General features: G+C 40.1%; 1 protein-coding gene across 2 annotated transcripts in view; it reads right to left on the bottom strand.

The window, feature by feature from the left end:
- The window catches only part of KCNH5 (potassium voltage-gated channel subfamily H member 5), a 219131-nt gene that overhangs the window by 135904 nt on the left and 58653 nt on the right, over positions 1 to 24574 (bottom strand). Inside the window, exons 5-6 of one of the 2 annotated variants that reach the window (XM_026670063.2) lie at positions 23933 to 24048; positions 23022 to 23414 (exon numbers count right to left, since the gene is read on the bottom strand). In XM_026670063.2, coding sequence (XP_026525848.1) covers positions 23022 to 23414; positions 23933 to 24048 — 509 coding nt within the window. The remainder of the gene's footprint in view (positions 1 to 23021; positions 23415 to 23932; positions 24049 to 24574) is intronic. The other variant, XM_087952312.1, reaches the window with a different exon arrangement.

The following is a 24574-nucleotide window of genomic DNA, read 5'->3' as shown; positions in this document are numbered from 1 at the left end:
TCTTCTTGCTCCACGTGTAGATCTTTGATCATTTCCAAGAAGTGGTATGAGTTTTTACATGAGAAGCTGCTGTTTCAGCATGGGGCTGTAGCTCTTTGCTAGGTGTTTAGCTAGGTTTTGTAGTGGTGCTCCTCTGGAGCTGACTATGGGTCTGAGAGGTATGCCTTCTTTGTGTATTTTGGGAGGCCGTATAGTTTGGGGCATCTGGAAGATTTCTCTCTGGGTATGATCATGTGTTGGATCTCTTTGCTTATGTGGCTGGTTATAATTTTCTTCTTGGTTAATTTTTCCAGATATGTGGTTGGGTCAGTGTTTATGGGTTTGTATGTGGAGTCTTGGAGTAGGTCTGTCAATTTTGTTTCGTAGTCTTTTCTGTCCATTACTACAGTGGCATTCCCTTTGTCTGCTGGGAGGATGATTATGCTGCTATCTCTTTTCAGGGTTTGTAGTGCTTTGATTTCATTTTTCTGTAAGTTGCTTTTTGGTGGTTTGCTTGTGCATAAGATGTTGGTAACTTGGTGTCTTATTTTATCAGCTTCATCTGTATTTAATTTAGTTAGGCTGGATTCTACTGCACATATGATGGATTCTGTGGGGATTTTTTGGGGTGCTATAGCATAATTGAATCCTTTGGTTAGGACATCTGTTTCTGTTTTGGTGAGTTCTCTGTTGGAAACGTTGTGCACTAATTGTTTCAGGTGTTGTTGTGAGTTGTTGGGGGTTTTCTTGTCATGTTCTAATTTCTTTAATTTTTTTCAATAATTTTTCTTGTTTGTAAATACCTTCAGAATCAGCTCTCCAAGTTGTAAGTTGTTTTATCTTGTCCCAAAGTAGAGGTGGATTTTGCTGCTCAGTTCCAGGTGTAGTGCTAGCAAATCTTTGTTTAACTGATCTAATCGGAATCTCTTACTGTGGAGCTAGTTCCGTAGTAAAAGCCATTTCAGTTCTTTTCAGGATACGTTTAGTGGCTGCTGTGCTTTGATGAAATGTTAATTTGAAGCAGGTTGGTGTAGTTTTGTCTTAAGTAGGTTGGCTGTTTATTTCCTCCCCGTAGAGGTTTGATATTTGTTTTCTTAAGTTTTGGGTACTTACATGTATGGTGTTCGGCTTGGTTCGGGTATTTTCCCACGTCATTGTAGTTCTTTTAAAGTTGTAGCAACGTTTCAGCAGAATCTCATCTGCCATCATCAGGCTTCTGTATTGTGTCCGTCTGTGAGTCAGACTTTTACAGTAGTTTCAGATTTGAATTTGGGGCAGCCTATTGCTGTGCCAGAATGGTTTTTCTTCATCCTGATTGGTTGGGAGTCTTGGTCTGTGTTTATTGGTCTCGGAGTTTGCTGTGTTCTGCTTGATTGGTGTCTCTAATATCTTCTGTCTGTTTTTGGCTCTTTTGTATCTTGATTGGCTGGCAGCATTGTGTTGCTTTAATGGAGGCCTTTAGTGCAGCTTGGCTTCGGGTAAATGGACGGCTATCATTAGTTAGGAAGCTGGGTTTCATCTGGGTGCCTGGTTGGGGTGTGTTTGAGCTGGAGGTATCAGGGGGATCTGTTTGTGCCCAGGTGTTTGCCTGGCTTGTGGTGTGGAGATTTTTTTGTTTGTGAGTGCAGGCTTCCAAATGATTGACAGCCTGGTGGAATCATCTCTTCTGTTCATGCTTTCTGGTCTTTTTCAATCTCTATGGCTTCTCTGATGATTCTGTGATTAGGGTTTTCTATAGTGGCCAGGGTTTTGGTGCCATTGAAGTTGATGCTATGACCTGTGGCTTCCATGTGTTGGACTAGTGAGGAAGTGTGTTCCAGCTTTTTGACTGCATTTTTGTGTTCATCCAGGCGGGTGCTTATTCTTCTATTGGTCTGTCCAATGTATGTGGCGGGCATGATGCACAGGGGACTTCGTATATGCCTTGGTTTTCCAGGTCAATTTTATCTTTGGGGTTGCTAAGGATGGCTGCTATTTTTCTGTCTGTTTTGAAGGCAGTCCTGATGTGATGTCTGTGTAGTACCTTACTAATTTTGTCTGTAGTACCTCTTATGTAGGGCAGGACAGCTGTTCCATAGGTCTGTTCATCTTCTGGGTCTCTATTATGTTTCAGTGTGTTTTTGTGGATCAAGCTGGTGATTTTGCTTTTGTGGAAGCCGTTGGCTGTCAGTACTTTAGTCAGGGTGCATAGTTCAGTCTTAATGTGTGTCTTGTCTGCCAGGCGTTTGGTTCTGGTAATTAGTGTTTTAGCCACGGAGTTTATCTGTGCTGGGTGGTGGTGGGATTGGGCGTTGAGGTAGCGGTTGGTGTGGGTTTTCTTCTGGTATATGGTGTGTCCTAGTGTGCCATCTGTTTTTGTAGATTAGTACATCTAGGAATGGTAGTTGTTTGTTTGTTTCTGTTTCCATGGTGAACTTGATTTTGGGGTGTGCGCTGTTTAGGTGTGTTAGGAAATTGTTTAGGTTTTCTTGTCCATGGGGCCAAATCACGAATGTGTCATCGATGTATCTTAACCATAGTTTGGGTTTGAGGATGGCATTGGCCAGGGCTCTGGATTAATTCTTCCATGAACAGGTTTGCAATGACAGGTGACAGTGGTGATCCCATGGGAGCTCCTTCTATTTGTTTGTATCTTTGTCCTTTGTATATGAAATATGTGTTGGTTAAGCAGTGTTCTGTTAGTTCCATGAGGTGTTTAGCTGGTTGGTATTTATTTTTGATGATTTCAAGGGTCTCTTTTATCGGGACTTGAGTGAATAGTGAAACCACGTCAAAACTTACAAGCAGATCTTCTTGCTCCACGTGTAGATCTTTGATCATTTCCAAGAAGTGGTATGAGTTTTTACATGAGAAGCTGCTGTTTCAGCATGGGGCTGTAGCTCTTTTGCTAGGTGTTTAGCTAGGTTTTGTAGTGGTGCTCCTCTGGAGCTGACTATGGTCTGAGAGGTATGCCTTCTTTGTGTATTTTTGGGAGGCCGTATAGTTTGGGGCATCTGGAAGATTTCTCTCTGGGTATGATCATGTGTTGGATCTCTTTGCTTATGTGGCTGGTTATAATTTTCTTCTTGGTTAATTTTTCCAGATATGTGGTTGGGTCAGTGTTTATGGGTTTGTATGTGGAGTCTTGGAGTAGGTCTGTCAATTTTGTTTCGTAGTCTTTTCTGTCCATTACTACAGTGGCATTCCCTTTGTCTGCTGGGAGGATGATTATGCTGCTATCTCTTTTCAGGGTTTGTAGTGCTTTGATTTCATTTTTCTGTAAGTTGCTTTTTGGTGGTTTGCTTGTGCATAAGATGTTGGTAACTTGGTGTCTTATTTTATCAGCTTCATCTGTATTTAATTTAGTTAGGCTGGATTCTACTGCACATATGATGGATTCTGTGGGGATTTTTGGGGTGCTATAGCATAATTGAATCCTTTGGTTAGGACATCTGTTTCTGTTTTGGTGAGTTCTCTGTTGGAAACGTTGTGCACTAATTGTTTCAGGTGTTGTTGTGAGTTGTTGGGGGTTTTCTTGTCATGTTCTAATTTCTTTAATTTTTCAATAATTTTTCCTGTTTGTAAATACCTTCAGAATCAGCTCTCCAAGTTGTAAGTTGTTTTATCTTGTCCCAAAGTAGAGGTGGATTTTGCTGCTCAGTTCCAGGTGTAGTGCTAGCAAATCTTTGTTTAACTGATCTAATCGGAATCTCTTACTGTGGAGCTCGTTCCGTAGTAAAGCCATTTCAGTTCTTTTCAGGATACGTTTAGTGGCTGCTGTGCTTTGATGAAATGTTAATTTGAAGCAGGTTGGTGTAGTATTGTTGTCTCTGCAGCTGCGTAGGAATTGGAGGTCACATAGTATTCCTGCTCTTTTAATTTCCAGTTTCTCGTAGGTTTTGATCTGGCTGTTTATTTCCTCCCGTAGAGGTTTGATATTTGTTTTCTTAAGTTTTCGCGGTACTTACATGTATGGTGTTCGGCTTGGTTCGGGTATTTTCCCACGTCATTGTAGTTCTTTTAAAGTTGTAGCAACGTTTCAGCAGAATCTCATCTGCCATCATCAGGCTTCTGTATTGTGTCCGTCTGTGAGTCAGACTTTTACAGTAGTTTCAGATTTGAATTTGGGGCAGCCTATTGCTGTGCCAGAATGGTTTTTCTTCATCCTGATTGGTTGGGAGTCTTGGTCTGTGTTTATTGGTCTCGGAGTTTGCTGTGTTCTGCTTGATTGGTGTCTCTAATATCTTCTGTCTGTTTTTGGCTCTTTTTGTATCTTGATTGGCTGGCAGCATTGTGTTGCTTTAATGGAGCCTTTAGTGCAGCGCCGGGTAAATGGCGTCTGTATCGACTATCATTAGATAGGAAGCTGGGTTCATCTGGGTGCCTGTATATATATATGTATTCAGCTTTGTTCCAATTTTCCACATCATTATAGTTGGCTTTTAAAGTTGAGCACAGGTCAGCAGAATCTCAATGCACACCTCATCATGGAGATTTTTGTTTGTGAGTGCAGAGAAGCCAAATAATTGACAAAAAGACCAGAAAGCATGATTCACAGAAGAGATGATTCCACCAGGCTGTCAATCATTTGGAAGCCTGCACTCACAAACAAAAAATCTCCACACCACAAGCCAGGCAAACACCTGGGCACAAACAGATCCCCCTGATACCTCCAGCTCAAACACATCCCAACCAGGCACCCAGATGAAACCCAGCTTCCTAACTAATGATAGCCGTCCATTTACTCAGAAGCCAAGCTGCACTAAAGGCCTCCAATAAAGGAACACAATGCTGCCAGCCAATCAAGATACAAAAAAGCCAAAAACAGACAGAAGATATTAGAAACACCAATCAAGCAGAACACAGCAAACTCCAGACCAATAAACACAGACCAAGACTCCCAACCAATCAGGATGAAGAAAAAACCATTCTGGCACAGCAATAGGCTGCCCCAAATTTAAATCTGAAACTACTGTAAAAGTCTGACTCACAGACGGACACAATACAGAAGCCTGATGATGGCAGATGAGATTCTGCTGAAACGTTGCTACAACTTTAAAAGCACAACTATAATGACGTGGGAAAATACCCGAACAAAGCTGAATGATAATATACATATACATATACATATACCATATAATATATATATACATATATATATATATATATATATATATATATATATATATATATATATATATATATATATATATATATATATATATATGTTTTCTGAGGTTCTCGCGGTATTTGTATGTGGATCTTTGGTTATTCGGGTTTCTCCCGCGTAAGATTCAAAGTATCTAGGCAACGCTTCGGCGGGTCCCACTCGCCATCTTCAGGCTGGTGCTTTCGGCTTAGTGCCAGTGCAAGCAGTGTGTGACCGGAGCTGCCATCTCTCTATATACAAGTGGTGGGGGATGGTGTGCTGGGCTGGTTGGCTGTGCTGCAGCCTCTTGATTGGTTGATGGGTTGATGTTGGTATAATGGGCTGTGTAATGGCCTTTTGTTGTAGAGATATCCTGGATCTTGTGCTGTCATCTCCTGGGTCGTTAGCCTCTTGTGTTTTAACGGCTTGGGTAATGGGTTGTGTGATGGGCTTGTGAGTTCTTTTGTTGTGGTATCCTGGGTCTTGCGTTGTAATCTCCTGGGTCGTTTGTGTTTTGATCTCTTTTGATTAGCCTCCTGTGTAGTAACAGCTTGGGTAATGGGTTGTGTGATGACCTTGTGAGATTTATTGCTGTGGTATCCTTGGTCTTGTGCTGTGATATCCTGGGTCATTTGCTGTGTTGTGACTTCTTGAGTTCTTGAGGTGTAATTTCTTGAGTTTTCTGATGTGATGTCCTGAGCGGGTGGCTGTGATGTAGCATTTTGGGTTTTTAATATGGCTTTGAGTTTGGGGTCTGGGTCTGTGTTCGTTTGGCTTCGAGTTCGTGGTGGTGCCACATCTTCATGGTGGGGTCAGTTCGCTTCATGTATGGTTCAGAGGAGTTTGAAGTGGGTAGTGATGCAGCTGCAGTGCGGCTTCTGGTCTGTGGTCGTGTCTCATCTTCTGTGTGGGTGTGAGTCTGATTTTTACGTGGAAGTGTGGTGGTGGCATCTTGTGTGGCCCTCATGGGTGTGGGTCTGGTGTCATTTATCATGTTGGGTACTCGTCTGTTCATGAGGGCGGGTTTCCAAATGGCTGGTAAGCGGGAGGTGTCATCTCTTTTATTCATGCTGTGTGGGCGTTTTCTATCTCTATGGCTTCTCTGATTATTCTGCTGCTGTGGTGTTCAGTTTTGGCGATAGTTCTGGTATTTTTAAGGTCAATCTCATGTCCTGTGGCTTTGAGGTGTTGGACCAGGGAAGAGGTTGGTTCTTCTTTTTGATTGAGTTCTTATGTTCTTCAACGCGTGCACTTATTCTTCTGTTAGTTTGTCCAATGTATGTGGTGAGGCAGGCAGTGCAGGGGATTTCATATACTCCTTGGTTTTCTAACTCGATTTTGTCTTTAGGGTTTCTTAGGATGGTGGATATTTTTCTGTTTGTGCAGAATGCTGTTTTAATGTTGTGTTTTTGGAGGATCTTGCTGATTTTGTCTGTAGTGCCTTTTATATATGGGAGGAGGGCTTTGCCGTTCTCTTGTTCTCTGTCTTGGATTTTGGTTGGGGTTTCTTTTTGGATTAGGTGGGTGATCTTCTTTCTTTGAAATCCATTGGCTGTTAGTACGTTGGTGAGAGTGTTTAGTTCGGTTTTTAGGTGTTGTTCATCAGCTAAGCATTTTGTTCTGGAGATGAGTGTCTCAGCTACGGAATTGATCTGTGCTGGGTGGTGGTGTGAGAGTGCGTGTAGATAGCGGTTTGTATGTGTTTTCTTTTGGTAGATGGTGTGTCCTAGGGAGCCATTGGGTTTTTGTATACCAAGACATCTAGGAAGGGAAGTTGATTGTTAGCTTCTGTTTCCATGGTGAATTGTATTTTGGGGTGTAGGCTGTTGAGGTGTGTGAGGAAGTTGTTCAGTTTTCTTTCCCGTGTGGCCAGATTATGAAGGTGTCATCTACGTATCTGAGCCAGAGTTTGGGTTTGTGATCATATTTTTCTAGAGCTTGTGTTTCAAAGTGTTCCATGTAGAGGTTTGCGATGACAGGTGAGAGGGTGATCCCATGGGTGCTCCTTCTATTTGTTTGTATTTTTGTCCATTGTAGGTGAAGTATGTATTGGATAGACAGTGGTTGGTCAGATCTAGGATGTGCTTGGGGGGTTGTATTTGGTTTTGGATGTAGCTGTTGTAAGTTTTGTTTCTTAAGATGGCTTCTTTTATTGGCACTTGGCGAGTGGACCTCGCCGAAACGTTGCTAGATACTTTGAATCTTACGCTGGAGAGAACCCGAATAACCAAAGATCCACATATATATATATATATATATATATATATATATATATATATATATATATATATATATATATATATATATATATATATATCAGAGGGTTGGAGGGTCCAACCCCCCTAGCGGGAGACCCTACACCATTTCTGACAGATGGCAGTCCAATCTCTTCTTGAAAGTCTCAAGTGATGGTGCTCCCACAACTTCCGAGGGCAAGCTGTTCCATTAATTGATTGTTCTCACTGTCAGAAAGTTTCTCCTTATTTCCAGGTTAAATCTCTCCTTATTCAGTTTCCATTCATTATTCCTTATGTATGGCCTACAGGCACTTTAGAAAATAGTTTGATCCCTTCCTCTCTGTGGCAGGATCTTGGAGGTCTTCTAGAAGCCAACCCCTGTTCTAAGCAACAGAAACCCTCTCTTTTACATAACATTCTAGTGTTTAACCATTGATGGCAGAGTTATATATTTACGCCCGACATGAAGATGGTAGCCCACGATATATTCTTTTCAAATGCCATATATAAGAGTTCACATATCTTGCTGCTTTATTATAGGGTGGATCGCCCCTTCTAACCCACTTGGCAATGGTTAACATATCACCTTATTTTCAATTCTCACTTTTGCATAACTTTATTCCCATTCCATCTCATCTGCACATCAGTCTATGAATTATTTGTGTAAATCTACTAAGAAATGCACTTAAAGTGCATGTAAATCCTTATGTTTAAAACTTTTTCTCTTTCATAATCACTGTCTAAATATTCACATTCAGAAAGCGTAATGGAAATATGCAAAAGTAGTAAGAAACCTAATTCTAATCTGTCCATTAATTGTATCAAAATGTGCAAAGATCAAATTCTTCCATCATCCCTATCCTCAGGTTGACGCCAGAGAATTATGTTCTTGACAAGATTCAAATCAGCTAGCAGTTCTCCCACCAAAGACAGAATTTATTATCACGTATTACGGGGCTGACCAGAACTGACAATTTATTCTGGCATTGTTATTGAAATGCTATGGAAAAGAGAACCATAAAATCCTTTGTGATGAAATTTATATCACCAGAAATTTATATCCTTATGATCCTGTCACCCACCGACCAATCATACAACTAGAATGACTGATAATGAAGATAATCTTTGGCAATGTTGTCTGAAGACTGTAATAAAAATCATTCACTCCAGTTAATGGCTGTCAGTGACACTGACATCTAATCAGCTAATCTTCCTTGCCAATATGACACACTAACTGCCTCTGCTAAATTGTGTAAAAATAGCATCAGGCACCTCATTGTTCCCTTCGACATGATATTACATCGCAATTTCCATATTTTACTGCTAAATGTTAAGCTTGTAAGAAAGCCACATGCTATTTTTACTGAGGAGACCCCTGTTGAAAGGGATCTCAGAAGATTCTCCACTATTTATTATTTTATTCATGTGTGTGTTACAGTGGTGGGATTCAAAAAAAAATTACTACTGGTTCTGTGGGGCATGACTTGGTGGGTGGTGTGGCTTGGTGGGCGTGGCAGGGAAGGATACTGCAAAAAAGTCATGTGTTGGATCTCTTTGCTTATGTGGCTGGTTATAATTTTCTTCTTGGTTAATTTTTCCAGATATGTGGTTGGGTCAGTGTTTATGGGTTTGTATGTGGAGTCTTGGAGTAGGTCTGTCAATTTTGTTTCGTAGTCTTTTCTGTCCATTACTACAGTGGCATTCCTTTGTCTGCTGGGAGGATGATTATGCTGCTATCTCTTTTCAGGGTTTGTAGTGCTTTGATTTCATTTTTCTGTAAGTTGCTTTTTGGTGGTTTGCTTGTGCATAAGATGTTGGTAACTTGGTGTCTTATTTTATCAGCTTCATCTGTATTTAATTTAGTTAGGCTGGATTCTACTGCACATATGATGGATTCTGTGGGGATTTTTGGGGTGCTATAGCATAATTGAATCCTTTGGTTAGGACATCTGTTTCTGTTTTGGTGAGTTCTCTGTTGGAAACGTTGTGCACTAATTGTTTCAGGTGTTGTTGTGAGTTGTTGGGGTTTTCTTGTCATGTTCTAATTTCTTTAATTTTTTTCAATAATTTTTCTTGTTTGTAAATACCTTCAGAATCAGCTCTCAAGTTGTAAGTTGTTTTATCTTGTCCCAAAGTAGAGGGTGGATTTTGCTGCTCAGTTCCAGGTGTAGTGCTAGCAAATCTTTGTTTAACTGATCTAATCGGAATCTCTTACTGTGGAGCTCGTTCCGTAGTAAAGCCATTTCATTTCTTTTCAGGATACGTTTAGTGGCTGCTGTGCTTTGATGAAATGTTAATTTGAAGCAGGTTGGTGTAGTATTGTTGTCTCTGCAGCTGCGTAGGAATTGGAGGTCACATAGTATTCCTGCTCTTTTAATTTCCAGTTTCTCGTAGGTTTTGATCTGGCTGTTTATTTCCTCCCGTAGAGGTTTGATATTTGTTTTCTTAAGTTTTCATGGGTACTTACATGTATGGTGTTCGGCTTGGTTCGGGTATTTTCCCACGTCATTGTAGTTCTTTTAAAGTTGTAGCAACGTTTCAGCAGAATCTCATCTGCCATCATCAGGCTTCTGTATTGTGTCCGTCTGTGAGTCAGACTTTTACAGTAGTTTCAGATTTGAATTTGGGGCAGCCTATTGCTGTGCCAGAATGGTTTTTTCTTCATCCTGATTGGTTGGGAGTCTTGGTCTGTGTTTATTGGTTCTCGGAGTTTGCTGTGTTCTGCTTGATTGGTGTCTCTAATATCTTCTGTCTGTTTTTTGGCTCTTTTTGTATCTTGATTGGCTGGCAGCATTGTGTTGCTTTAATGGAGGCCTTTAGTGCAGCTTGGCTTCGGGTAAATGGACGGCTATCATTAGTTAGGAAGCTGGGTTTCATCTGGGTGCCTGTATATATATATGGTATTCAGCTTTGTTCGGGGATTTTCCCACATCATTATAGTTGTGCTTTTAAAGTTGTAGCAACGTTTCAGCAGAATCTCATCTGCCATCATCATGGAGATTTTTTTGTTTGTGAGTGCAGGCTTCCAAATAATTGACAGTCTGGAAGAGATGATTCCATCAGAAGAGATTATTTCACCAGACTGTCAATCATTTGGAAGCCTGCACTCACAAACAAAAAAATCTCCACACCACAAGCCACGCAAACACCTGGGCACAAACAGATCTCCCCTGATACCTCCAGCTCAAATACATCCCAACCAGGCACCCAGATGAAACCTAGCTTCCTAATAAATGATAGCCGTCCATTTACTCAGAGCCAAGCCACACTAAAAGCCTCCAATACAGGAACACAATGTTGCCAGCCAATCAAGACAAAAAAAGCCACAAAACAGACAGAAGATATTAGAAACACCAATCAAGCAGAACACAGCAAATTCCAAGACCAATAAACACAGACCAAGACTCCCAACCAATCAGGATGAAGAAAAAACCATTCTGGCACAGCAGTAGGCTAGCCTCAAATTTAAAACTGAAACGGCTGTGAAAGTCTGACTCACAGACGAACACAATACAGAAGCCTGATGATGGCAGATGAGATTCTGCTGAAACGTTGCTCAACTTTAAAAGCACAACTATAATGACGTGGGAAAATACCCGAACAAAGCTGAATGATACATATACATATACATATACATATACATATACATATACATATACATATACATACACACACACACACACACACACACACACACACACACACACACACATATATATATATATATATATATATATGTTTTCTGAGGTTCTCATGGTATTTGTATGTGATCTTTGGTTATTCGGGTTCTCTCCTGCGTAAGATTCAAAGTATCTAGGCAACGCGTTTGGCGAGGTCCCACTCGCCATCTTCAGGCTGGTGCTTTCGGCTTAGTGCCAGTGCAAGCAGTGTGTGACCGGAGCTGCCATCTCTCTATATACAAGTGGTGGGGGATGGTGTGCTGGGCTGGTTGGCTGTGCTGCAGCCTCTTGATTGGTTGATGGAGTTGATGTTGGTATAATGGGCTGTGTAATGGCCTTTTGTTGTAGAGATATCCTGGATCTTGTGCTGTCATCTCCTGGGTCGTTAGCCTCTTGTGTTTTAACGGCTTGGGTAATGGGTTGTGTGATGGGCTTGTGAGTTCTTTTGTTGTGGTATCCTGGGTCTTGCGTTGTAATCTCCTGGGTCGTTTGTGTTTTGATCTCTTTTCGATTAGCCTCCTGTGTAGTAACAGCTTGGGTAATGGGTTGTGTGATGACCTTGTGAGATTTATTGCTGTGGTATCCTTGGTCTTGTGCTGTGATATCCTGGGTCATTTGCTGTGTTGTGACTTCTTGAGTTCTTGAGGTGTAGTTTCTTGAGTTTTCTGATGTGATGTCCTGAGCGGGTGGCTGTGATGTAGCATTTTGGGTTTTTAATATGGCTTTGAGTTTGGGGTCTGGGTCTGTGTTCGTTTGGCTTCGAGTTCGTGGTCGTGCCACATCTTCATCAGGTGGGGTCAGTTCGCTTCATGTATGGTTCAGAGGAGTTTGAAGTGGGTAGTGATGCAGCTGCAGTGCGGCTTCTGGTCTGTGGTCGTGTCTCATCTGTGTGGGTGTGAGTCTGATTTTTACGTGGAAGTGTGGTGGTGGCATCTTGTGTGGCCCTCATGGGTGTGGGTCTGGTGTCATTTATCATGTTGGGTACTGTCTGTTCATGAGGGCGGGTTTCCAAATGGCTGGTAAGCGGGAGGTGTCATCTCTTTTATTCATGCTGTGTGGGCGTTTTTCTATCTCTATGGCTTCTCTGATTATTCTGCTGCTGTGGTGTTCAGTTTTGGCGATAGTTCTGGTATTTTTAAGGTCAATCTCATGTCCTGTGGCTTTGAGGTGTTGGACCAGGGAAGAGGTTGGTTCTTCTTTTTTGATTGAGTTCTTATGTTCTTCAACGCGTGCACTTATTCTTCTGTTAGTTTGTCCAATGTATGTGGTGAGGCAGGCAGTGCAGGGGATTTCATATACTCCTTGGTTTCTAACTCGATTTTGTCTTTAGGGTTTCTTAGGATGGTGGATATTTTTCTGTTTGTGCAGAATGCTGTTTTAATGTTGTGTTTTTGGAGGATCTTGCTGATTTTGTCTGTAGTGCCTTTTATATATGGGAGGAGGGCTTTGCCGTTCTCTTGTTCTCTGTCTTGGATTTTGGTTGGGGTTTTTTTGGATTAGGTGGGTGATCTTCTTTCTTTGAAATCCATTGGCTGTTAGTACGTTGGTGAGAGTGTTTAGTTCGGTTTTTAGGTGTTGTTCATCAGCTAAGCATTTTGTTCTGGAGATGAGTGTCTCAGCTACGGAATTGATCTGTGCTGGGTGGTGGTGTGAGAGTGTGTAGATAACGGTTTGTATGTGTTTTCTTTTGGTAGATGGTGTGTCCTAGGGAGCCATTGGGTTTTTTGTATACCAAGACATCTAGGAAGGGAAGTTGATTGTTAGCTTCTGTTTCCATGGTGAATTGTATTTTGGGGTGTAGGCTGTTGAGGTGTGTGAGGAAGTTGTTCAGTTTTTCTTTCCCGTGTGGCCAGATTATGAAGGTGTCATCTCGTATCTGAGCCAGAGTTTGGGTTTGTGATCATATTTTTCTAGAGCTTGTGTTTCAAAGTGTTCCATGTAGAGGTTTGCGATGACAGGTGAGAGGGTGATCCCATGGGTGCTCCTTCTATTTGTTTGTATTTTTGTCCATTGTAGGTGAAGTATGTATTGGATAGACAGTGGTTGGTCAGATCTAGGATGTGCTTGGGGGTTGTATTTGTTTTGGATGGCTGTCAAGGCTTCTTTTATTGGCACTTGGGTGAAGAGATATGACATCAAGCTAACTAGTAGGTCGCTGGGTTGTAAGTTTTGTTTCTTAGAGAGATGGCAGCTCCGGTCACACACTGCTTGCACTGGCACTAAGCCGAAAGCACCAGCCTGAAGATGGCGAGTGGGACCTCGCCGAAACGTTGCCTAGATACTTTGAATCTTACGCGGAGAGAACCGAATAACCAAAGATCCACATATATATATATATATATATATATATATATATATATATATATATATATATATATATATATATATATATATCAGAGGGTTGGCAGGGTCCAACCCCCCACCCAAGCGGGAGACCCTACACCATTTCTGACAGATGGCAGTCCAATCTCTTCTTGAAAGTCTCAAGTGATGGTGCTCCCACAACTTCCGAGGGCAAGCTGTTCCATTAATTGATTGTTCTCACTGTCAGAAAGTTTCTCCTTATTTCCAGGTTAAATCTCTCCTTATTCAGTTTCCATTCATTATTCCTTGTATGGCCTACAGGCACTTTAGAAAATAGTTTGATCCCTTCCTCTCTGTGGCAGGGATCTTGGAGGTCTTCTAGGCCAACCCCCTGTTCTAAGCAACAGAAACCCTCTCCTTTTTACATAACATTCTAGTGTTTAACCATTGATGGCAGAGTTATATATTTTACGCCCGACATGAAGATGGTAGCCCACGATATATTCCTTTTCAAATGCCATATATAAGAGTTCACATATCTTGCTGCTTTATTATAGGGTGGACGTCCCCTTCTAACCCACTTGGCAATGGTTAACATATCACCTTATTTTCAATTCTCACTTTTGCATAACTTTATTCCCATTCCATCTCATCTGCACATCAGTCTATGAATTATTTGTGTAAATCTACTAAGAATGCACTTAAAGTGCATGTAAATCCTTATGTTTAAAACTTTTTTCTCTTTCATAATCACTGTCTAAATATTCACATTCAGAAACGTAATGGGAAATATGCAAAAGTAGTAAGAAACCTAATTCTAATCTGTCCATTAATTGTATCAAAATGTGCAAAGATCAAATTCTTCCATCATCCCTATCCTCAGGTTGACGCCAGAGAATTATGTTCTTGACAAGATTCAAATCAGCTAGCAGTTCTCCCACCAAAGACAGAATTTATTATCACGTATTACGGGGGCTGACCAGAACTGACAATTTATTCTGGCATTGTTATTGAAATGCTATGGAAAAGAGAACCATAAAATCCTTTGTGATGAAATTTATATCACCAGAAATTTATATCCTTATGATCCTGTCACCCACCGACCAATCATACAACTAGAATGACTGATAATGAAGATAATCTTTGGCAATGTTGTCTGAAGACTGTACAAAAATCATTCACTCCGTGTTAATGGCTGTCAGTGACACTGACATCTAATCAGCTAATCTTCCTTGCCAATATGACACACTAACTGCCTCTGCTAAATTGTGTAAAAATAGCATCAGGCACCTCATTGTTCCCTTCGACATGATATTACATCAGCAATTTCCATATTTTACTGCTAAATGTTAAGCTTGGTAAGAAAGCCACATGCTATTTTACTGAGGAGACCCCTGTTGAAAGGGATCTCAGAAGATTCTCCACTATTTATTATTTTATTCATGTGTGTGTTACAGTGGTGGGATTCAAAAAAAAATTACTACTGGTTCTGTGGGCATGACTTGGTGGGCGTGGTGTGGCTTGGTGGGCATGGCAGGGGAAGGATACTGCAAAATCCCATTCCCTCCACACCCCACTAACCTGTTTTCCAGCTCCATTCTCCTGTGCAGGGCAACAAAAGAAGATGCAGCCGATCAGCTGGGACTCAGGAGGCAGAGAATAGATGGGAGTAGGGCCAGTCAGAGGTGATATTTGCCAGGTCTCCGAAATACTCAAAATTTCCGCTCCTGGTTCTGCAGAACTGGTCAGAACCTGCTGAATACCACCTCTGTTTATATCCTGTCTTTTCTCCAGGAATCAAAGACATCTTGCATGGGGGTCAATCTGTATTTTATTCTCCTAACAACTTGGGCAGAGAGCGACTGGCTCAGTCATCCATTATCTTTCCATAGCTGAGGACAAACATGAACAATCTGAATTCTCCTGAACCATGTGGCCACATTGGGTATCATAATATCAAAGATCCAATTGGTTTAAAGATCAATTTAAGACAAGGAGAAGCATAAGAAGCTGAGATAATAGTGGTCTTGAGCTTGTGAATCGATAGTTAAAGTCTGGAGGGGAGATAGACCAGACATGCTTACTTTAAATTACAGTAATGCTTTCTAATTTGCATCAAAACATAGACTGCATAGGGAAAGTTCCTGGAAACAGTTGCCCTTTTGTATTACCTTCCTGGAATGCTGCTCCTCTTTTTTTAACAGTGCATAAGTGGCAAGTCAAAAAGGAGGCATGTTTTATTGCATAACACTTTAGTTACACAATTATTACTGTCACCAAGTTGTCTCTATTTTCGGTAGCACACACTGTGATCAATGCTGATAAACTTCTTGGTTAAAGTCTTCAGGAGAAGCAATTTTTTTCAGTAAATTACAGTGAATGATAATACTTCAAAGCTAATTGTGTTAGCTTCCATTTATAACACTTGTCCTAAAGTGCACAGGAAACATTATGCTTTCATCATCGGCTGAGGAAATGAACCAAACTATGGCTCTTCCATCAAATCAGCAACAGATAGCAGAGTCCCTGAAAATGTATTTGTTTTAACTAATTCAGGCCATGAAAATAATTATTCATCTATAAGGCAGCCCACTTGACCAAATGCAAGAAAGTGTGAATTGCATCATCAAGGAAGAAAAAGAAGAACAGAGCTTTATAATTATTAATGCAGAGGCATAAATATCTCATAAATAATAAAAATATAATCTTATCATAATAGAAAAGACTGTGACTATATTAGCTTGCCCCAAATCTAGACTGGAATTGGCCAGCCCTTCAAATGAGTATATTTAACTCTTCAAATTATGGAGTAAATAGAGAATAAAGTCACCTAAATGAGACAAAAAGGAAATTTATGGAAGTGATTGATATTCCGCATGGTGAGCAACTGATGGTCCACTTTAAAAGATAAGTCACAGAATAGAGCCAAAGATTTGGAGGAATGCTTTTGAAGATGCTTTCTTAATTCTGTGGCTTGGACTTCTCAGAATTTTGGTGCAAGTTGCCTTAAGACCCCTCCATAATCTTTTGAGAATGGGTGTGCCTACATCAAATATTCCATCACACTGAACTGAAAAGGGTCTTCAAGTGATATTGTCATGGTTGCATCTCACCTATCCAGTGGTGGGTTTCAAAAAAAATTTCCTACCAGTTCAGTGTGAGCGGACACAGTGTTTGCAATTCACCTTCTGCTGCAATCCCCATGTGTAAAACAGTTGACACGCAGCAATTGGCTGTGCCGCGCAAAGCAGCTGAGGTTGAAAAGCAAGAAATAAAGGTCAATATATACCCAGGGTGAATGGGAGGGCCCAGCAGCTGATTGTCAGAGCGAACCAGTTCACTCATAGATGATCCTCAGAGCTACCCGTTCAATGAACTGGGCCAAACTGGTACAATATAACCACTGCACCTAATCCAAGTGTCATGAACTGACAGTCTGACATTAGCATGGCTGAGAGGGAGAGAGAAAGATTGGAATGTAAGGAAGAAGTGGGGGGATGGAAGCCCAGCTGAACCTTGTGAAAAGCTACAGCCAGCCAAAGCCAAGTGACAATATGCAGAGCTGGGAACTCCTGTTTCCTAAACAATATACAAGCACCTGATTGGAATTTGCAGATAACTGGGGGATGGCCAGGTGGAAGGAAAGAGGGAACTTTGGTTGTGTGCATGGGGAAACATCAGATTCAGCTCATGCTACTTCTATGACCATTTAAGCTTCAGTAAAGTATACTCTTGGCAAAAAAAAAATGGCCAGGAGTCTTTCTTTGCTAGATGACTGAGTGGGGCAGTTGACAGACATTGAGTCTTCCATAAATGTCCCCACCTCAACCTCTGAGCAATAGGTTCAGAGAAGCAGTTCACAAACCCCCTTCAAATGCTTTGTACAATCCTAATATCATACCTCATTTAGTATGCCCCTTGGTTGACTGCTGTTAATGGAGGTTTAGCCCCAGTAAACATGCCATACCTCCGTGCCGCAGTAAACATTTTATCAACTTCAGGTGATATCTCTTCTTGGGTAGGGACACTTGGTTCTAATACTCTGATAAAATTCAATTTGGGCTACTGCAATATTTTGCTCTTGAGATAACCTTCTAGGACCACATAGAGACTTCCCTTAGTCTAGCATACAATGTATATGGGTGTATTTGATAAAGACCTATCATGCTTTCAATTTTTCTCATTTTTCTGAGTCCTTGTTCATTTTCCAGGCTTCTACATAGATCTGATTATGACTTTGAAACCCCATGCCTCCATTACCAAAATAACTGAATAATTGCCTATCTCCTACTTCCTGCTTGACCTGCAACATTTGGTTCCAACATTTATTTTGGTGTCCTGGAGGTGAGATATGGTGTTAGGGTTGAAAGGAAGTTTCCATTGGCCATTCCCCAGAGTGTGAAAATTTTCTTGTGAACTTAACTCTTATATCTGGCATCAGGTCTAAATCAATTTGAGCCAAGTAATGTGTAATTTATCTGGTTTAGCATGGCTTACTGAGCTAATATACTCTGTGTGCTTTTAATTTATTATAATTCTTATTGTGAGCACTTATGAAAAATGTTACAAAATAGATATAAATGTATTTAAGCTCCAAATGCTTGATTGTTTTATCGTTAAAAATACTTGTGGACTTCCTTATATAACCAAGCTATATTTTGTTCTCCAAAATCCCTAACATGCCATTGGAATGGAAGAAAAAGCCACCCTTTGACCTATTTATTTATGTCCCTTTCAGTTTTCTTTTGCAACCTGGTTAGCCCTGGATTTGATGGTTCTTTGGTTAGGACTTTCTCCCCTTCAGTCTTTTTATAGGGCTCTGCTTATAATAGTTGTATAATATAAATTGAACAAGATAAAGGCTATAGCATTATAGAAAGTGGGAGTATTGCTGAAACCACTAGCTGAAAAATCAAAAGAACATTGCCTCATAAAGTTCATGGCCTTCATTGACCATACACCAATGCTCAATGTGAGAGATAGACAAAATGAGCATGAACTCTCGGTATAAAAAAGCAAAGTAGGTTTAACTGGTATAAAAGAGACCTAAGATGATGCCTCCCTCAAGAGGAATATAGCAATTAAATACAACTTGTTGAACAGAAAGAGAAACAATAGAAAGGAAGGAAGCACCTTTCCTTGCTCTTCAGAAATAAAATGGTGATGTTCCACAAAAGTACTGGATTAAGTGGAAGACTAAACTAATAAAAGCACTACTATCATTGATAATCTATTTTTGCCTCTCCAGCCAAGGAGAAGTTGCATGATGCTATCCAAAGCAAATTGCAGAACTTTTGAAGAGGGAAAAAGGTATAATTATAGAATTTTATAACCTCTGTTGAAAAACAAACTCACCCAAATCATTGTCCTTTGAGAATAGAATAGAATAGAATAGAATAGAGTAGAATAGAATAGAATAGAATAGAATAGAATAGAATAGAATAGAATAGAATAGAATAGAATAGGGTAGGGTAGGGTAGGGTAGGGTAGGGTAGGGTAGGGTAGGGTAGGGTAGGATAGGATAGGATAGATAGGATAGGATGATAGGATAGATAGACCAGGGGTGTCCAACCTTGGCAACTTTAAGACTTGTGGACTTCAACTCCCAGAATTCCTCAGCCAGCTTTGCTGGCTGAGGAATTCTGGGAGTTGAAGTCCACAAGTCTTAAAGTTGCCAAGGTTGGACATCCCTGGGATAGACCGAGCAAAGGCCCTCCTGGTCATGACCACCACCTGCTTTCTAAGAAGGAGTCGTGAGTCCAGGCAAACCCCTAGATTATGTACAGGGTCTATTTGGGGTAGTGCCACCCCATCTAAGACCAAAGATGGCAATTCTCCCTCAGCCAATACACACACATATGCACACAGTACTTTTGAACATACAAATTTCTAAGAGGACAATGATGATGATGATTTATTTATTTAAAAGATTTGTGTGGTCACACATCTTAGAACACAACTCTGGTCAGCTGAACCAAAAACCATAAAAACAACAGAAATTGAAAACTGGATTCTTCAATGTTCTTCCCAGAGATGTCTTAACAATGATCTCCAGGTTCCTATCACTCTGCCTAAATACAGGTAATCCTTGATTTACAACAGTTCATTTAGTTTCTGTTCAAAGTTACACAGAAAAATGTGGCCATTTTTCATAGTCACAACCTTTGCAGCATCCCCATGATCATGTGATCAAAATTCAGATGCTTGGCAACTGATCATATTTATGACTTTTGCCGTGTCCTGGGGTCATGTGACCATCTTTTATGACCTTCTGACAAGCAAAGTCAATGGGGAAGCCAGATTCCCTTTAACAACCAGGCTACTAACTTTTCAGCTGCACTGATTCACATGATAACTGTGGCAAGAAAAGTTGTAAAATGGGGTAAAACTCACTTAATAATTATTGCACTTAGCAACAGAAATTTTGGGCTCAATTGTGGTCATAAGTTGAAGACTTATCTGCACCTGCATTAGGAGACATATGTTGATGTCCTTCCAGAAGACTAGAAGGATGGGAGCCTACGGGTAGGGGTGGCCACAGAGGAAAAAAAACATGCTTTTTAGGACCTTGGTTAATTGGATTTGTTAAGGCCATCCAACTTGAGGACTAGGCAATCTCCAGATATTTAAACTGGCCACGTTACCTAGGATTGTTAGTGCTATAGTCCAACACACGTAGAGATAGCCAGGATACAAGCCCTGGTATATATAAATTATGGCTTAGAAGTCACCAGATTTATCCAACATTGCCATTTAAAGACCTTAATGGCAGAGGCCATTCTCATCTCATTCTGGCATACGAATTGAATTAATTAATAAGTACTTTCTAAGGAAATTCACCAATTTCATCTTAGCATTACAAAAGAAGAGAAATTATCCATCCACATTCTTCATACAACCTTAACTTCTTTTTCTTCATGTACAGTATTAAATGCCTCTCTGGAAGCAAGAACATAATAATTCATCCAGGGCTTTAGACAGCTGAATGGTTTGTATTAAATAATTAGATGCATGTTTGCCCGCTCTCCACTGCTATTTTCCTAATGGTTTAAAATAGCATTTGACATTATGGGCTGATTTTAAATGTAGTTCTCAAATTTTAATGTCCTTTTCATCTCTTTTATGTGGAAGGCAGTCGTGAGTTTGCAGTAGAAACAGCTCTGCAATAGATCATGGAATTACATTCTTAGATAAGGCTTAGATAAGAGGCGGACTTTTTTGTGTGTGTGGCCAAGGGAAGGAAAAAAAATATTTCAGCCTCCAAGCAACAGAATCTGAAGGGGGGAGGTCAGCATCTGCAATATAATGGGAGATCAAAGTTCAATTTTTTAATATATACGTTGGAAAACGAAGGGCTTGAAACACAACTCTGCATCTACTATCTTGTGGACTTGGATTCTTACACAAATAAATGCTACTATTTCCAGGAGCAATAGCAGCATAGAGGTGATGGGAATCATCACTGCACGGTTAGGTAGAAATGAAACATTTGCATGTTTTATGTGTGTCTTATGTTTTATGTGAAAATCATGCTGTTGACATCTAACAATTGTCCAGCAAATTTCAAAGATGAATCTCAAGGTATTTCAGGTGGGGCCATAGGAAGTTTATGGGCAACAGGTTTGCATTGGTCTTGATCATATTGGACTAATCTGATGACATTATACTCAGCAAAAGGTAGCTTCAAATTATATGGATTTTGATAGCCATTTCATTAGAAGTCCCTCCCCAGTGAGTCCTAAAAACTTAGTAGCTAGGATAAGAAGTTCCTAGGAGTGAGCCATATGAAGATAAAAAGCTCCTAGGTATTAGCAACTGGACTACAAATAGAAAATGAAAATAAGAGAAATAATAATATACAGTAACATGATAGAGAAGCAACATAAGTGTATTGGACTATCTGCAAGATATACCATTTGCATGCAAGCAAGGATTGGTGGGACCATACAATAAACAAAGTAATAGAAAATGAAGGTGCTAAATTGCTCTGGGACATATGAATTCAAATAGACAAGCACCTGCCACATAATGTTCCAGACTTAACCATTGTCAATATGAAAGATTTTTTTAAACATCTGGGTAATGGATATTGCAGTCCTGGAGACATCAGAAGAGAAGACAAAGAATGGAAGAGAATCACAAATTATAAAAGCTTGCAAATACAAGTAGAATGACTATGGCAAAACAAAGAAAGATAGTGTCCATTTATTATACGTGCCTTGGGTGCAATTCCAAAGCATTCTGAGCATCGTTTGAACACTACTAACATTGAGAAAACCACCAACAGTCAATAGTAAAAGATAGTTTTACTTGGAACAGTTTACATCTTGTGATGATATCTTTAACACCATCCAATCACAACACCTGCCTAACCCAAGTCCTTGGGAAAGTCTCAACAAGTGGATAAAAATGTCAAATCCAGTGTCATCTGGCTGATTGTGTACCAACCTTCTAATAATAATTTATTAAACTCTGAACACCTGTCAAAATGGTGCTTTTAAACTTGACATTTCTGATCAGGAGTTAATAGACACAAGGTCATGCTTGCAGATTACACCAAATTATTTAGACTGGTTTGTGATTAAAAGCTAAAAGGAATCCTGAGATATGAAAGGCTTGGAGGCTGAATTTTATGAAAAACACTTAAAGAAACTAGATATGTGTAGTCTAACAAAGCGAGGACTAAGAAAAATCAATAAAACTGCTGTTGTATCATCTATACATCTATCTATCTGTCATCATCTATCAAATTTCTACACTGCCCAAATCTTCTAAATTACTCTGGATGGTTTACAATAAAAAATGTTTTCAGATACTTTAAGGGCCGTCACAGGGGAGTGTTGATTCATTTTCCATAGCTCTGAGGATAGGACAAGAACCAATATACAAATGTAACATGATGGGCAATGTCTCCAAAAACTGTTAAAGGAGATTGTACCAAGTTATAGAGAATAATGCTAGAAATAAATGCACATTGCACCCAGAACCAAGTACAATTTGCCTTTCAATATGAGCTACAGGGATACTACTGCACTTCTGCCATACTTATGAGTTTCTTAGAGGTATGTTAAAAGTAGAGCTGTGATGGCTCAGTGGTTAGAATGCAGTACTGCAAGCTACTTATGCAGACTGCCAGTTGTCTGCAATTTGGCAGTTCGAATCCCACTAGGCTAAAGGTTGACTCATCCTTTCGAGGTGAGTAAAATGAAAACCAAGATTATTGGGGTCAATATGCTGACTCTGTAAACTGCTTAGAGAGGGCTGTAAAGCCCTGTGAAGCAGTGTACATAAATCTAAGTGCTATTGCTATCTAGTTGGCTACGAAGGAAAAAAGAGGGCCTGTAGCAGGGGCATGGGATGCGGGGTGGAGTTCAACAAAATCAAGCCTAAGGGTGCAACCATATGAAAGTTTCCCATAACAGTAACATCCTCAATGGATCAATCTCATGTTTTCAAGATTCCAATCTGCCCCGATCCAAGAAATGCCATTCTTGCTGCAATTTAAGTTCATGCGCTACTCTGTGAGACATTAAAAAACAAGACATTGTTGTTGTGATATCAGATCCTTAGTGTGCTATAAGATCTTCCAAAAGATGTCATTCCTCAAAACTAAACATTCTTAGGCAAATTTTATCTTCTAAGAAAACTATAAGAACAATGATCAACAGATGACAGTAAAGTGATATTGCTTACCTCATCTACATTCTCAAAGGCATTGATGATGTCATAAGGTAAACATGACAAGAGGTCTATCACAAACCAGGTTTTCAGGTAATTCATCCTGATGAGCTTGGGGTCAGATATTACCTCTCCACCAGGTCCAACGAAGGTAGTATGAAAGTTCAAAACTATATCCACCAGAAAAATAACATCGACCACGCTATCCAGGACCAACCAAGCAATATTGTTCTGCTTTGTTTTGAAGGAAACGTTGTAGGGAACCATAATGGCTGTGTAGAAGGTGAGAATTAAGATGACCCAGTCCCAAGTGGTTTTAAAAGCACAGTAGTGTAAAATTATATGTGGTGGAGTCTTTGGGGCCTCTTGCTTATATTGTGGAAGGATATCAGATCCCAGCTGGAGAACCTTCAACAAAAGATACACAGATATTAGAACAATGCAATGACAGGCAAACTCATGCACTTCAGAACAGATAAAATAAATTATAGGTGAATTAAAATGAAATAATTCTAGGCTTACTCATACCCGACTCTAGAAGTGCAGGCAATTTTGGGCATTCTTCATTACAGCCATGCAACACCACTATTCTATGATTTACATTGGTTCAGAGTATGCTTCCTAGTACAATTCAAGGTGCCACTCATCATCTAAATAGCTCTCCATTGCCTAGGGTCAGGCTACTTGTTTGGCTGTCTTCCTCCAGCTGTTTCTACTTACCCCGACAGGTTTAATAGAGAGGGCATGAATTAATGACAGTTCAGGACAGTATTGAGTATTATTATGATGTTCCTGTTCCATTCTTCCATTGTCTCCTTCCTTAAGCCCTTTGTACCACAGTATCTTTTCTGGGGTCTTTATATGGTACTAGATCTCATAGTCATAAAAGGTAACACTTTTCCTTTTATGTTTCAGTGAACGCTTACTTCAGCTAATCGAGAGTGTTTATGGATCACCTCAGCTTTGTTCATAGGCGTTAGCTGCTGCAGAACACTCCGGCTGTTTGTTAGAGCTCGCGTCAAACGGGCAAACTTTGTCCAGCCTGAGGAAAGGGAAAGAGATGTTTTGGGCTATGAGTGACCATGACTCACCTATCATTTAGGGACAAAAAAGCATAATGGTTTACAATGTCAATAATGTTATGCATGCAGTTCTTTGTTCATGCACTCCTACGCAGAATATTTAAGGCTTTAAGGTGACAATTAAAATATTTGTGAAATGGCAAAAGATATATTGTTCACATTAGGCTCAGAACAATGTGGTAACATTGAAATGCAGACCTGGTTGAATGTGTGTATACATGAATAGGAGTTTGTGACAATATATCCAACATTTTTCTTCACCTTATGACTATATGTATAACAAATAGAATAGAATAGAGCTGGAAGGGACCTTGGAGGTCTTCTAGTCCAGCCCTTTGCTCAAGCAGAGATGTTACACCATTTCAGACAAGTGGCAGTCAAGTCTCTTCTTAAAAACCTTCAGTAATGAAGTGCCCACAGTTTCCAAATTATTTTAACTAAATAAGTTAGTCTAATAAAAATTACACTTATGTTTTAAATAAAAAA

This window comes from Notechis scutatus, chromosome 1, assembly GCF_049901735.1.
Source record: "Notechis scutatus isolate UNSWTSFEM ecotype Mainland chromosome 1, rNotScu1.2, whole genome shotgun sequence".
Taxonomy (NCBI): Eukaryota; Metazoa; Chordata; class Lepidosauria; order Squamata; family Elapidae; genus Notechis; species Notechis scutatus.
The sequence above is the reverse complement of the archived record's forward strand: the minus strand, read 5'-3'. Positions and strand labels throughout refer to the sequence as shown.